General features: G+C 44.3%; 3 protein-coding genes across 7 annotated transcripts in view; 1 reads left to right on the top strand and 2 right to left on the bottom strand.

Moving 5' to 3' along the window:
• Positions 1–1,310: 1,310 nt before the first annotated feature.
• Positions 1,311–3,412, bottom strand: LOC149984407 (protein JTB-like). The gene is made up of 5 exons (XM_090222175.1): positions 3,048–3,412; positions 2,916–2,956; positions 2,732–2,817; positions 2,557–2,636; positions 1,311–2,453 (listed from the first exon to the last, which is right to left on the bottom strand). The coding sequence occupies exons 1-5, from the start codon at positions 3,107–3,109 to the stop codon at positions 2,297–2,299; spliced, it is 426 nt and encodes a 141-aa protein (XP_090078301.1). The 5' UTR covers positions 3,110–3,412; the 3' UTR covers positions 1,311–2,296.
• LOC149984406 (chromatin target of PRMT1 protein-like) lies at positions 2,398–7,042 on the bottom strand. 3 transcript variants are annotated; one of them, XM_090222169.1, is made up of 8 exons: positions 6,896–7,042; positions 6,510–6,594; positions 5,463–5,610; positions 4,534–4,723; positions 4,314–4,454; positions 4,031–4,233; positions 2,557–2,636; positions 2,398–2,453 (listed from the first exon to the last, which is right to left on the bottom strand). In XM_090222169.1, the coding sequence occupies exons 2-6, from the start codon at positions 6,590–6,592 to the stop codon at positions 4,049–4,051; spliced, it is 747 nt and encodes a 248-aa protein (XP_090078295.1). In that variant the 5' UTR covers positions 6,593–6,594; positions 6,896–7,042; the 3' UTR covers positions 2,398–2,453; positions 2,557–2,636; positions 4,031–4,048. The 3 variants fall into 3 exon arrangements, with proteins under 3 accessions (XP_090078295.1, XP_090078279.1, XP_090078290.1); XM_090222153.1 differs by lacking the exon at positions 6,896–7,042 and having other exon boundaries at positions 6,510–6,778; XM_090222164.1 differs by lacking the exon at positions 6,896–7,042 and having other exon boundaries at positions 4,552–4,723; positions 6,510–6,778.
• Positions 7,043–7,321: 279 nt separating this feature from the next.
• The window catches only part of LOC110507598 (SNF-related serine/threonine-protein kinase), a 65,589-nt gene continuing 58,446 nt past the window's right edge, over positions 7,322–14,464 (top strand). The window contains exons 1-2 of one of the 3 annotated variants that reach the window (XM_090222134.1): positions 7,322–7,392; positions 10,074–10,748. In XM_090222134.1, the coding sequence (XP_090078260.1) occupies positions 10,160–10,748 (589 nt within the window). In that variant the 5' untranslated portion in view covers positions 7,322–7,392; positions 10,074–10,159. Of the gene's footprint in view, positions 7,393–8,578; positions 8,871–10,073; positions 10,749–14,464 lie in introns of those variants that run through there. The other 2 variants (XM_090222131.1, XM_090222125.1) reach the window with 2 other exon arrangements.

Genomic DNA, 14,464 nt, shown 5'->3' with positions numbered 1-14,464 from the left:
GTGATAAGTATTAGTTGAGGTTACGATACAATTAAAGAATGCTATTGACACTATTTGATCATATAGGCCAAATGTACTGTACATTCATAGTGAGTCATTGCAATTAACCAATAAACATGGTCTATTGTGAGGCGACAGATTTGATGTAGGGCCATTTCAATACAGAAGGATTTTTCTCTGTGTGTGTTGCAGCTGGGTGTCCTTCATAACGTCCTGGAGAAACTCCAAAACAGAAGAATGGCTGTGTGGGAAAGAAGACAAAGCCACCTTCCTAGTGTAAGCAAGCTATTTCAGACACCACAGGTGAATAGTTGACTAGGTGATCGATATCCCAAATGTGTGGGTCAGACCCTCTGGTGGGTTGTGGGTGGCACCTTTTGGATTGCGGGTCAAGACTACATTCTTGCTAGAGCATGTTCTGGGGAAAATAGATCAACACTCCAAAAGCTAATGCTGTGTCCTTTTTTTGAAGACGACTGAAAGCTACTAAAGAAACAAAGTCTCAACGGATTCTATTCAGAACTGATGTAGATTATACACAGCCTTTGGAGTAACTAATGGGTACATTTAACCCCACGAATAGATGGTTTTTCCCACTGAATGAATACTATTCTGTAGAAAAAAACTAGAAAATGAGGAATAAAACATAAATGTAATAAACAGACGGAACTTTGAGCTTTGTTTATGTTATGCAGTTCATAGAAAGAGTTGTGCGGTTGCAAAAGCCTGCAAAAGACAGACCATCTTGTAGAAGGTTTGTGATGGGAAAAGTACTGTCTTATGGCGACATCTAGTGGTCAAGGTACTTAAAAGTACTGTCAACTTTTCCTTCCTTGTGAATATCTCATTTGTAAAATTCTACCATAACATTTTTGTTCTATTTTCTTTCCAGTGTATTGTCGGTGACTACTGCACAGTGAAAAAGGGACCACGGTACGGCCAACTATGTGACTGTCCAAGAGGATCAAAGTGCAACCTCTTCTTCCTCAAGTGTTTGTGATTTATTTTTGTTATGGTATTAGTTCATTTATTTCTGTCTGAAATATAGTAGGATTTTGAAATTTCGCTTCGCTACCTTCTAATATACATCCTTCTTCTGACCTGTTCCATCCATGTGTTCTTTAATTTGCCTCTCATTCTACCATTCTGGTTGTTGTGCATTCAGCACAGATATGAAGGTAAGCTCTGTAAATATGAAAAAGAGAGGCTCTTTTTTAAATAAAAATGTTGATTAATAAACTGTCCAATTCCTTTCACAACTTAAGCAGAAAAAAAAGCAGAACTATATTTACTAACAAAAAACTACATTGTGCACATACCCTAACAGTTTATTTTTATTGGTCATAAATAGAAAGTGCAATAAACTGTACAATTTGCTACACACTTACAGCAATGTACTAATTAGGAATAGTGTTAACAGTGCTGTAAAATACACAAATACTGTAAGAAATCAGAGGAAACATGGTTTTACAAATAGTGTGTAACCAAAATTGAAAAGGCACTCACACATCTGAGCTATCTTTGTTGCAGGTGCCTGGTAACAGATGAATAAGATCAGAAAAATGAAGAAACCAGCACACTGCTCTTGATAGTGTCACTGCTCTTTATTAAGCTAGTGTGTAACCAAAAGGAAACGCTTGTCAAACGACACCATAAATAAATAGATATGTATAGTTTAGACAGACCTGAATTTCACACAAACGTGATTGACCAATCATTGGTAAATACACTGTAAGCACATTGATCACAGACCAAAAAATGTAATCTATCGTAGCGCATTAAATGTAACTGGTAATACCCATTTTTCAGAAATCAATCTTTAAAGGAAAATAGTATATTCAAAAATAACACATAGGCCTAGATATTTGTATTATTTGTCTCTCTGGCTGGACCAACTCCGTTATTATGGTGACAATGCAGACAATGTGAGACAATGTCAGGAAGTGAGACCAAGTTGACATGTTCAAATCCCCAAAACTGACACATGGAATAGTTAGGCAGGACTATACTCTAATCACAGACACAGAAAAAATATCAACTATGACAACATAAAGACATGCTGTGCTGCAATATTATTAACTATAGTGCAGTAATGACTTGGAACATATTGTAAGATTTGTTCAAACCAATAACTATTGTGCAGTGTATGGGTCATACTTACACATAGACATTTCACAAATAAGGCCACAACAAAACATGGGATCAAAATGGAAATAGTGATACCAATGTGCAAGTTTTGCCATTCAAGTCCTTCAAACATTTGATTGGTCAAGCGCCGGACAACAGCACCCAGTCTCTATATGGACAGGATCTGCCTGCGGACCTTTTCAGAAGCCAGGTGGTCCAGGGTTCTCTGACGAGCTATAACCACCAGGACCAAGACTACCGTCAGGCACATCATGATCCCCTCAAACCTCCAGAATAGGCGCTCATCCATCCAAGAGGAACGGCAGCTGAGAAAAGAGAAAGATATAATTGTAGTCGGACCTGAATTGGCGGTTGCATCAATTTAGGAAAATACTATAATAAAAATATACAAAAAAGGGGGTAGGCTACCTCTTGTATTCAACTTTGTTGGTTTTTGCACAGTTGATCTTTTCTATGAATCCAGTTCTGGCGCAAGGTGCCCATGATTTCTAGAGGAGACAGACACGTGAGGGGATGCCATAATTAAGATGTTATTGATCAGTATTACGGTGTTCAAGAAAATAGGAATTATTTTAACCCTCACCATCTGAAAGGGGTTGCACCTTGCACACTCTGTCAAAATCGAAAACTCATCCTCTTGCCAGCAATGAAGGGATGTTGTGCTTATCGCTACAAAATAAAGAGATTACAATAGCTAGAAACTTCAATTTTAGGGTCTACAGCTACCCGATCTGTATTTAAGTGTTATTTAACTAGCTAGGGTCTACCTGTAGTAGAGTATTCCTCTCCTGAAATAGCACCATGGACACTAGAAGAAAATGATAGAATGGTTTGGTTTACACATTCACAAGAGTCAGAGAGGTTTGACGACAGCTCAGTCAGTGACACAGCACACTCACCTAATTGACGCAGGTACTACCAGGAGCAGTGTTAAGATCGAGAACATTCGGGAATCGCTCATTGTGCTGGTAAGGGGGGCACGAACTCTAGACTGTCAGTAACTTCTAATGAGACGGCTAAATAACGTAGCTTCTGTACGGTTTGGCTTCTAGCTAGCTACATATTAGCTAAGGTTAGTTATCGGTTGAGTTCCAGAAGTATATTTACAGCAGCTAACACACTACGGAATACTCAAGTGTCACTGTAAGCATCTTTAAATGTTAGTTATTCCATTATAAAATGTTTTGTCTTGGCAGAATTGTAGCCATCTTGAATCCTCGAAGTTCCTCCCCATGTCACCTGACCTGAGTAACATGCTTGAAGTGCTCTCCCCAGCTCTCTACCACTACAAATGGTGGCAATTTCTCTCAGCTAAACTAAAATCAACATTTCTATAAATCCACAATGCAGCCAAACCTGGCTAGCTGAGGTACATACGTTACAGTCTGTCACAAATAAATGACAAAATAAAAAAAATAAACTCAGTTTTGAAAGTAACATAACATTGTAGCAAACAAATGACATCTATAGTGTGAAGTGTCTTGGACAAACCCACAATGTACCTGAGCAAATAATTGGTTGGCTTGTGATTTTACTGAACAAGTAATTATTTTCTTAGACAAGTCCTGCAGACCTTCATACTTCTTTCTTAGGCAATGTTTTAGCCCACCCTGCTCAGCACTGAGCTAAGCTTATAAATGAATAAATGATGAAAATAACATAACAGTTCAAGTATGACTAGAGAGCTCCAATTCAGCCACATAACACATGCTTCTGGGCTTGTGTGTGTACCACCATATATTTGTTCACAAATAGTGCTTCTAACAATAGTTCTGAGTAAGCCAGAGACCCTGGTTGTCACATCCATCTGTTTCCAGTGAGGGGTAGTTCTACTAATGAATCACCCCTGGACAGCCTCAGTGCATTTGTTGATGCTGCCTACCCGTCTTCCAGCAGGGTTCTACTCCATGTAGTCGGAGCCTGCCATGGCCATGTAGGAATCCAGCTCTGCATCTAGGTGGCTCTTGGTCATTGACATGTAGTTGTCTAGTTGGTTGTCCAGCTCCTCTTTGGTGGGGATTTTTTCAGGTTTGCCCATGCCTCGGAACCATCCCCGGCCCCGCAAGCCCAGACCAGCTCCTCTGCCTGGTAGGGATGACAAGATATGAGCGAGGGCAGTGGGAGAAGGGAGGGCAGAGTACACACAGTTAAGAGAGTACTCTCACCTCTTCCTCTCGGGCCCAGTTCATTCCTGGCTCCGCAGTTAACCAGCACTCCAGCATCGTTCAGCTGGCCACCTTGCAACCTCAAGCCCTGACGAAACCTAAGCTTAGTCACCCCTCCCCGGGCACGTATCTGATTCACACCTGAACGAGAGAGGGATACAAAGTTAAACTGGCTCAAACTGGCTCCAACTGTGTTACAGTTGAAAAACAGTACACCCACCTCTGAAAGCATAGCCACCTCTAAAAAAGCCCCTTCTGTTGTTTCCACACACTCCGAAACCTCCTCGATGCATTCCTCGCAGTCCCCGTACAGCAAACCCTTGGCTTCTGGTGGCCCCCCGCATCAGGGTCCCCATGGGCCGACCTAGCCTTGCCAGGACATCGCCCTTCCCCAGGCGCTGCTTCAGGCTCTGTGGGACATTGGAACGTACCAACAGAGTTTGGGCGTATTCCATTTAAATTCAATAGATGAACTGAAAGTCAAGATATGACATGCCCGGGAGGTGGCGCCCTTGGTTTCAAAATTCACTTCTAATCTAGTCCACTTCTTAATTTCTCTGATGAAAAAGGAAAATAAATAGTGATACTGGGGTAGTTCTGATCTGGGGTGCGTCAGCTTTTAATTCAATGGAAACGACAAGTTGAAGAACAGTGCGATTATGGTGGCGCAGAGGGAGATAACGCTACAGACATGTACATATTACCTCAATTACCTCAACTAACCGGTACCAGTACCCCCCCTGTATATAGTCTATTGTTATTTTACTGCTGCTCTTTAATTACTTGTTACTTTTATTTCTTATTCTATTTGTTTATAATTAAACTGCATTGTTGGTTAGGAGCTCATAAGTAAGCATTTCACTGTAAGGTCTACACCGGTTGTATTCAGCACATGTGACTGATACAATCAAATCAAATTGTATGGTCAGATGGTATGGTCTATGCTGCACCCGTTTTGTGATTTCAAAATGGCCACACCCATATTGATCATGCCACACCCACCAAAGTGGTGCACACCATTTTGGGGAAACATGCCCTTCAGTACAAACTGTCATGGAATGTTGCACTGAACTGAATGCAGCCCTGGACTAGTGACACTTAAACTAACTAACCTAGAGAGGTTGAAAAGCGGATGGTTAGGTCCCTCACCTTGGGCTGCAGGGCAGCCTGCACAGAGGTCCTGTTCTCCATCTGCAGAGCCAATATCCTGTTGCGGACACTGGCCACTTGCTGCTGCTGCATGTTGACTCGTACAGCCACTGGCTCCAGCTGCTTGTTGTTCAGCATGGTCGTGAAGCTTGGAGGAGCAGGGGTTGAGGGATAAAGGAGGACAGAATGGGGCAGGGGTGTCAAACTCATTCCATGGAGGGCCGAGTGTCAGCTGGTTTGTACCTTACCTTTGAAATATGTCCAATTAAGACCTAGACAACCAGGTGAGGGGAGTTCCTAAATGATCTGTGACTTTACTTGATCAAGTACATGGGAGTGAACCTGCAGACACTTGGCCCTCAGTCGAATAGGGTGATATAGGATAGGAGATGGGAGGGTTTAAGAACCACAGGAGGCTGGTGGCGGCGTAATTCGGGAGAGCGGGCTTATGGTAATGACTGGAGTGACATTAGTGAAATGTTACTAAATACAGCAAACACCTGGTTTCAAGGCATTTGATGCCATTCGCTCCGTTCCAGCCATTGTTATGAGCCGTCCTCCCATCAGCAGACTCCTGTGTTAATTAAGAACATACTGCTTAGCATACTACTGTATCCATGTAGTTGCGTTCCCCTGCCCTTACTGCCTATACCAGGGGTGGGCAACGCCAGTCGAGGGCCTGATTGGTGTCACTTTCTCCATCCCTAGCAAACACAGCTGATTAAATCAAATGTCATTCTAAACTGAAGACCACGATTAGGTGAATATTGAAGTCAGGTGTGTTAGCTGGGGCAAAACTGACACCAATCAGGCCCTCCATATACAATGCACATGTGTACATGGGTGAAGTCCCCCAATTTTCCAGCTGTAGCTAGTAGTCTAGCAAGCAGACCAGTTTGGCCTTGGACTCTGGATGTTGTATCAAGGGGGAAGAAAGACTGATAAGAGAAAAGACACTTATTGCAAACCCTGTTATGACTGAGCAAGATATGGAGTACAGGAGGTGGCCTCTGCAAACTCATCACCACTGGCTAATGGTAGTCTCACCGATCGTTGAGGGAAACTGTTGAGGTGCTTTTCAGCACGATTTTCTCTGTTGGTGAAGTCATTGCGTCTGCTTGCTGAAACATTCCTGTGGAGACACTCAATAGGGAGACCGATATATTGCAATGGAACAAAAGCATAACTTTAGTTGGTAGTTATAGTGACAATCTAAGAATGACCTAATGTTAAGATCGGAAACTACCGTGTAACATAAGTTTCAAACAACGTTAGTAGCTACTAACTAGCTGTTCATTCGTTTGACATGCTGGCTTGGTCGGTAAACTTTTGCTAATTTGCTGCCATGTGAGATGGTAGCAAAACCTCAAACTAGATAAACCTACTAACTTGCTTTTAATCAAGTTGACCACGCTAACGTTAGTCTTACTCACTTTAAAGAACAGCACTGGCAGATGGGGAAGATGCTAGCAAAAAAAAATTGGTTCGCCTCCCCCTCTTGACTGTCCACACCAAAGATACACCTGCACACCATAAAAAAAAAGTTATTCTCAACTCAGGACAGCCTCAAGTTTCATACTGTAGTTACCGCCCAAAATATAGACGCAAGAATTCAATCAAACTCGCACATTGATTCGAACACATGCGGAAAACTTCAAATGCACGTTTACAAATCAAGAACGGAGGAAAAGTTGCATTTTTGCAGTATATAATTAATTTGACTAAGACCCCAAATACACAATCACTTTTTGAAAAGTCGGTAAAAAAAAAAAAGAAAAAAAGTTTAAGACACTGGCCAAGTAAGATTTCAAAACGGTACCCATATATTTTGCTGCATGACAGTGGAATTGAGGAACAGAGGGCTAAGCAGCAACGGAGCTACCGGAGCTATGTACAAACATGTGTGTGTAAAGTATCACATGTGCAGAAGGTACGGATGTATTATGCTATCGGGTAGAAGTGTCCAGAGAGTATGGTAATGAAGCGACTCCGTTCCCTATTTAGTGCACTTATTTTAACCAGAGAGCCATTTGTGACTCAAATTCAATCCATGTAGTAGTGTGTGCCCGAATAGCCTAGCTGGGAGAGACAGAGGTACAATTTACAAGAAACACCCCTTTTCCTGGTAAAGTACCTGATAAACTATCCACCTACTGCTATCTTAATATTCTAGCCTGGTGTATTTATTGTAAATTCAACACTACCCTTCTGAGTTCCCATAAGGTAAATGCAACACATACTTGAAACAAATCATCCACTTTGTGTAGAGAGCAGATTATCTAAAACACCATTAGTCTATAAAACACAAGCTGTGGATGTTTTTATATATACTAATGAGAAAAAAGTGACAATATACTATTCTATGCAAAGCCTAACTGGCTTTTGTGTGGCCTACCAAAAGGAATACATTACAGTAAAAAACTGTCAGCCACTAGAGGGCAGCACAGTTTCATATTTAACAGTCATGGAAATCTACCGTTATTTGCGGTATTGTCAGATTTCTTTTGCAGAAATGTCACTGATCAAGAAATGCACAAGACAATGGTCATACGAGGTGTATTGGATGTGTATGTTTGTATGCATGCTTGTTTTGGACTATAGGTAGCTATAACAAGGGCAGAATATCCAAGCCATACATGCAGCCTCATGATGATGTTGGCTGTTGTGCTTTTTTTCCTGGTTATTTTCATGACATTTGAGGTCCATTATTGCGTCAGTATTGATGTGTTTAACTAGTAATGTGTATTATTTCACATATTGCCTTGGTGAAATACACTTATTATTGCGGACCTCTTCATTGGTATGGACCATTGTGGGATTATTTCCAGCTAGCTACGTTTCATTGACGTCAGAAATTAATGCGGTTGATGCCCAACCATAGAGAATGATAGAGGCCTAGTAGTGGCCAAAATGCTTTATTAGCATGGGCAGCGCCATTGAGGGCTTCCACCACTTTAATGTAGTCTACTGGGTGGGACTTCTAACTTCATGGACATGATTCCAACAGGGTCACCAGGAGGGATCAGTCAATCGTGAAGAAGAAACTGACTACTTTAAAATGGAGAGAGTCTCAATGGTGCTGCCACATACCCTACAATGGCACAGATACAAACATTAGTCTTCCATCTATCTCTATGCGCCGAACACACTTACGGCGCCGCCGCAACCGTTTCTGGGAGGAGAATGATTTCGACGAGAGATGCAATTCAATCCCAGGAACGTTGCAATGCCTTGTTTCACTGATGAGGTTTGGGCATAGGCACCGTGTAAGTGTCATTGGTAATCGCAACAGAGGAGGATACAATTAGCTAATAATTAACTTTATCGGGGGTAGAACGAAGGACATTATTTATCATCCAGTGTACTAGCTAGCTGAAGATTTCGGCTTGATGTTTACTGGAGAGAGTGGTAAGTCCGACTAGCCGTTGTTAGCTTGCTAGCTTGTAGCTAGGGTTAGTTAGTTATCAGTATATTTGAGGTTACGTTAGCTAAACTCACGTTAACCAACGTTCGTTCATACAATTATTTGAGAAAATTACAATTAAATCGGAGCCGCAAGATGAGTTTATCCAACGACAAAATATGTTGTTACCCAGTAATACCTAGCTAGTTAAGTAACTAACGTTTGCTAGCTACTGTTGTTAGATAGCTAACGCGTTACTCGGTGAATGAACGAGGCACTAGTGCGGTAACGTAGCTAACACAGGCCTATCAAGCTGTTTCTCTGTCTCATGTGATGGAAGTTTACGCGTTAGCTAATTAGCCAACTGCTTTCATGGACTAACTAACTTAAACATTAGCTAGCCAAGTATAATCATGTCAAATAGCTAGTTAACTAACTTTTAGCCACTTGAAATTGGCTAACTAGCTAGCTAAATTAGTGAGCTAGCTACTGTACTGTATCTTGTCATGACAACCAAATCACCTGACCTGATCCCATTTAGCAATTGTGTGGTAGTTAAAATAATGTTACATCACTAAATACTTTCCTATATGTAACTAGTAGTCATGTTCCCTGTATGCATGCATTAGTAGTACAGTATTGGCTTCAATTCACAGCTACATTGTCATTGTAGCTAGTTAGGTATTTAGTAATATTATGGCTAGTATGTTATGGCTACATGTTCAAGAAGGAAATACTGTAGCGTCCATTGATTATGAATGATATATATTAAATCTAAAAAAGGGTTAAATCAACCCTTTTGTAAGTTAATTTTGAGTTTTTCTTCATGTATCTACGAGCTTCACTGCTAGACCCTTGGCTTTGTTTTTGTTGAACAACAGAAACTGAGGTGTGTAATCATTACTCCAAACAGTCGCAAAATGTTATGTTTTTGCAATGAAAACTAGTGTTTCTACTGGACAGATCTACTGGACAGGTAGGGCCCTAACTGTTTGCTGAACCTTCCCAATAGAAATGGTCATTTCTGTTGCAAAACAGAATGTTTGTCAACTGTTTGAAGTAATGATCAGAACCCACTACAAATCTGTGAGATGTTCCGCAATGAAGGTTTGAGTCAGGCGGTAGGCCTCATTTCCTTCAAGTCACTTTTAAGTGAAGATTTGTTCTGTTGAAATTCTGATGTAATTTTCTCTCACGGTTACTCTTAGGAAGTGGACATCATGGGCACGAAATTAACATCCAACGTGTTGAAGTAAAGTGGACCCACAAGACTGCTTAAAACCCATCCCCAGCCATGGCAGGCTTCAAACGAGGGTATGATGGCAAGATTGCAGGGCTCTATGACCTGGACAAGACGCTGGGCCGGGGCCACTTCGCCGTGGTCAAACTGGCGCGCCACGTCTTCACGGGGGAGAAGGTGGCGGTCAAGGTCATCGACAAGACCAAGTTGGACACAGTTGCCACGGGTCACCTGTTCCAGGAAGTGCGTTGTATGAAGCTGGTACAGCACCCCAACATTGTCCGGCTCTACGAAGTCATCGACACGCAGACCAAGCTCTACCTGATCCTGGAGCTGGGCGACGGAGGAGACATGTTCGATTACATCATGAAGCACGAGGAGGGCCTCAGCGAGGAGCTGGCCAAGAAGTACTTTGCCCAGATCGTCCATGCCATCTCCTACTGCCACCGGCTGCATGTGGTGCACCGTGACCTCAAGCCGGAGAATGTGGTGTTCTTTGAGAAGCAGGGAGTGGTGAAGCTCACTGACTTTGGCTTCAGCAACAAGTTTCAGCCAGGGAAGAAGCTCACCACTAGCTGTGGCTCGCTGGCCTACTCTGCCCCAGAGATCCTGCTGGGAGATGAGTACGATGCTCCGGCCGTAGGTAAGACATCTAAGCTTGTAGGCCTGGATACATTAGATGGATGACATTTGACGCTGTCTGCCGTAGATGTTTTATTTTATTTAACCTTTATTTAACTAGTCAAGTTGGTTAAGAACAAATTCTTATTTACAATGACGGCCTAAGAACATTGGGTTAACTGCCTTGTTCAGGGGTACAATGACAGATTTTTACCTTGTCAACTTAGGGATTCGATCTAGCAACCTTTCAGTTACTGGCCCAACGCTCTAACCACTAGGCTATTTGTTGCCCCAGATAGCCTATCTCTTAGAGTCATAGTTTGATTGTATTGACCTGGGCTGGCTGTAATCTTTGGCACTTAGTCTAATAGGCATGTGTTGAAATGCCTTCAAGGTAATGGCCTCATATCAGCAAGCTCACAACCCTGTGTAATGGGGCCGTGGTGATTCTGTGAGATTGTTGCATGGACTTGAGGGCTAAGGATCGCAGAGTCTTAAAAAAATGGAGTTGTATGCTGACCTTTGACATTGCCTTACTGTAGCCTATAAATTACTTATATGTATGTATGACGATTTAGTCTGATTTTGAACTTGCAATTTCAGAAGTGCAAGGTTATGTTGTAGCTAGGGAAGCAAGTTACTGCTATGTGTTGCTATGATACACAAGGCCAGTTCTCCTGGTGTTGGTGCCTAGAGTGTTTCATTGCACTTAATTAACTGGCTCATTGATTTCCTGTGTGGACTGACTGACTGTAGTGCATACAGCAGCAGCACTGACTTCTCCAATAACCTCCTGTGTGCCAAACCAGGCATTTACATATCAGATCATTTGTAAGTTGATTACTTATATTCTATGATACAACCTATTTCTTTAACATTTCACTGTCCCAGACATTTGAAAGGAGAGTCTGCAATACTCCAATGTTATGTCTTTCGATAAGCATTTGTGTTAGCCATTATTGCTTCCCCTATTTGACTATGCCTGTCACACTTGTAGGGTGTAACTGTAACCTGAGGAAACTGTGGTCACTCTCTCTCACATACACACACACACTGTTTATTTGCAAAGAATGACAGAGCATCTTACAGTAATGGGTCTGGGGCTGTGTGCAGCCTGTGTTGTAATTGTCATGGTTGTGCATCAGATGAAGGGCTCTAGAGAGGAGAAGAGAGAAGGCTGACTGCTGTTAATTGCAGACCGGTTACAATCGCCGGCTCTAGGCAGAACAGTTAATCCATCCTTTGTTTGTACTGAACATCTAGTGCTGAAGCCCTGATTAAATATTTTACTATTGACATTGTGGGGTTGATTAAAATACATTTCTACATGATAGCCAGTGGAAGCCTCGCACACAATTTATATGGTTTCCAGCATAGCCCTGCCAAATCAATATTCCATCCTGCAGCCTCTCTGTCCAGAGCTGTGTCACAGGCCATCTCACTGCCTCTAATCCATCAATTCACCCTCACTGAACAAACATTGAGCCAGCAGCAGTGTTGCCTGGCCCTGGACTGGTGGGATGGATGAGCACTCCGAGTGTGAGAGAGTAGAGCTTACCTATGATCCAGGGCTCTGCTCTCTCAGGGCTCTGCTCTGCTGTCTCAGGGCTCTGCTCTGCTGTCTCAGGGCTCTGCTCTGCTGTCTCATGGCTCTGCTCTGCTGTCTCATGGCTCTGCTCTGCTGTCTCGGGGCTCTGCTCTGCTGTCTCGGGGCTCTGCTCTGCTGTCTCGGGGCTCTGCTCTGCTGTCTCGGGGCTCTGCTCTGCTGTCTCGGGGCTCTGCTCTGCTGTCTCGGGGCTCTGCTCTGCTGTCTCGGGGCTCTGCTCTGCTGTCTCGGGGCTCTGCTCTGCTGTCTCGGGGCTCTGCTCTGCTGTCTCGGGGCTCTGCTCTGCTGTCTCGGGGCTCTGCTCCGCTGTCTCGGGGCTCTGCTCCGCTGTCTCGGGGCTCTGCTCCGCTGTCTCGGGGCTCTGCTCCGCTGTCTCGGGGCTCTGCTCCGCTGTCTCGAGGCTCTGCTCCGCTGTCTCGGGGCTCTGCTCCGCTGTCTCGGGGCTCTGCTCCGCTGTCTCGGGGCTCTGCTCCGCTGTCTCGGGGCTCTGCTCCGCTGTCTCGGGGCTCTGCTCCGCTGTCTCGGGGCTCTGCTCCGCTGTGTCTCGGGGCTCTGCTCCGCTGTGTCTCGGGGCTCTGCTCCGCTGTGTCTCGGGGCTCTGCTCCGCTGTGTCTCGGGGCTCTGCTCCGCTGTCTCGGGGCTCTGCTCCGCTGTCTCGCGGCTCTGCTCCGCTGTCTCGGGGCTCTGCTCCGCTGTCTCGGGGCTCTGCTCCGCTGTCTCGGGGCTCTGCTCCGCTGTGTCTCGGGGCTCTGCTCCGCTGTGTCTCGGGGCTCTGCTCCGCTGTCTCGGGGCTCTGCTCCGCTGTCTCGGGGCTCTGCTCCGCTGTCTCGGGGCTCTGCTCCGCTGTCTCAGGGCTCTTGGCTTGCGTACTGTTACGTTTTGGTGACTCTTGTCTGGGGACAATTAGTCAGAACTCCTGGGATAGAGCCTGGCAAAAAAAATAAAAAGCATCTCTTCTCTCACCCCCTCGCCCTCCATTGCCTATGATTGGTGACGGAGGGCCAGGCAGAGTGAAGACCCTAAATGGCATCCTATTCCCTATATTGTGCACTACTTTTGATCAGAATCCCATAGGGCTCTATGCACAATATAGGGAACAGGTTGCTGTTTGAGACGCAGCCAGTGTGCAACAGATGTTTCTGTAACTGCTCAGAGAACACCAGAGGTAGCATGAGGCCAGGAATGTGAATGAGCAAGAGTCATTGTACAAAAAGAGGAAACTGTTGGGCATGTGGGTGTATGTTATGATGAACACTTTTCTTGGAATGTGACCAATGAGAGAAAGACAATACAGTCTACTGCCAGCCCTGTGGCTGTTTGTTGTCACTCTGCCATGTTTGTTCCTATGTAACGAGAGAACATGGTGCTGGAGGTGTCAAGGAGGATTAGGTCAGTCTGACAGAACAGGGTGCTGGAGGTGTCAAGGAGGATTAGGTCAGTCTGACAGAACAGGGTGCTGGGGGTGTCAAGGAGGATTAGGTCAGTCTGACAGAACAGGGTGCTGGAGGTGTCAAGGAGGATTAGGTCAGTCTGACAGAACAGGGTGCTGGAGGTGTCAAGGAGGATTAGGTCAGTCTGACAGAACAGGGTGCTGGAGGTGTCAAGGAGGATTAGGTCAGTCTGACAGAACAGGGTGCTGGGGGTGTCAAGGAGGATTAGGTCAGTCTGACAGAACAGGGTGCTGGAGGTGTCAAGGAGGATTAGGTCAGTCTGACAGAACAGGGTGCTGGAGGTGTCAAGGAGGATTAGGTCAGTCTGACAGAACAGGGTGCTGGGGGTGTCAAGGAGGATTAGGTCAGTCTGACAGAACAGGGTATTGTATGGGCTGTGGTGCTGGAGGTGTCAGGGAGGCCCAGTCTGAGGATGATACCACATGGTATGGGCTATAGTAGGGTGGGATTTGGCCCAGGCATCTGATGGAACAGTTAGACTGGTGTTGGTGACCTTGTACCACTCACTCATGGTTAGACAATGTTCCTCAGAAATAACCTGTTGCATAAAAATGTTGAAAGAAAATAAAATTAGACATTTACTGTGACTATCAGCTGAGAGTATTTATATTCAACCTCTCTTTGAAAGGCAACACACTGCAAATATTGTCTCCTGAAAAATCCGCTAAATGTTGTGAGAAT

This window comes from Oncorhynchus mykiss, chromosome 3 (genome assembly GCF_057628025.1).
Source record: "Oncorhynchus mykiss isolate SJ-2025 chromosome 3, ASM5762802v1, whole genome shotgun sequence".
In the NCBI taxonomy this organism is placed as follows: domain Eukaryota; kingdom Metazoa; phylum Chordata; class Actinopteri; order Salmoniformes; family Salmonidae; genus Oncorhynchus; species Oncorhynchus mykiss.
This window is presented reverse-complemented; position numbering and strand designations above follow the sequence as displayed.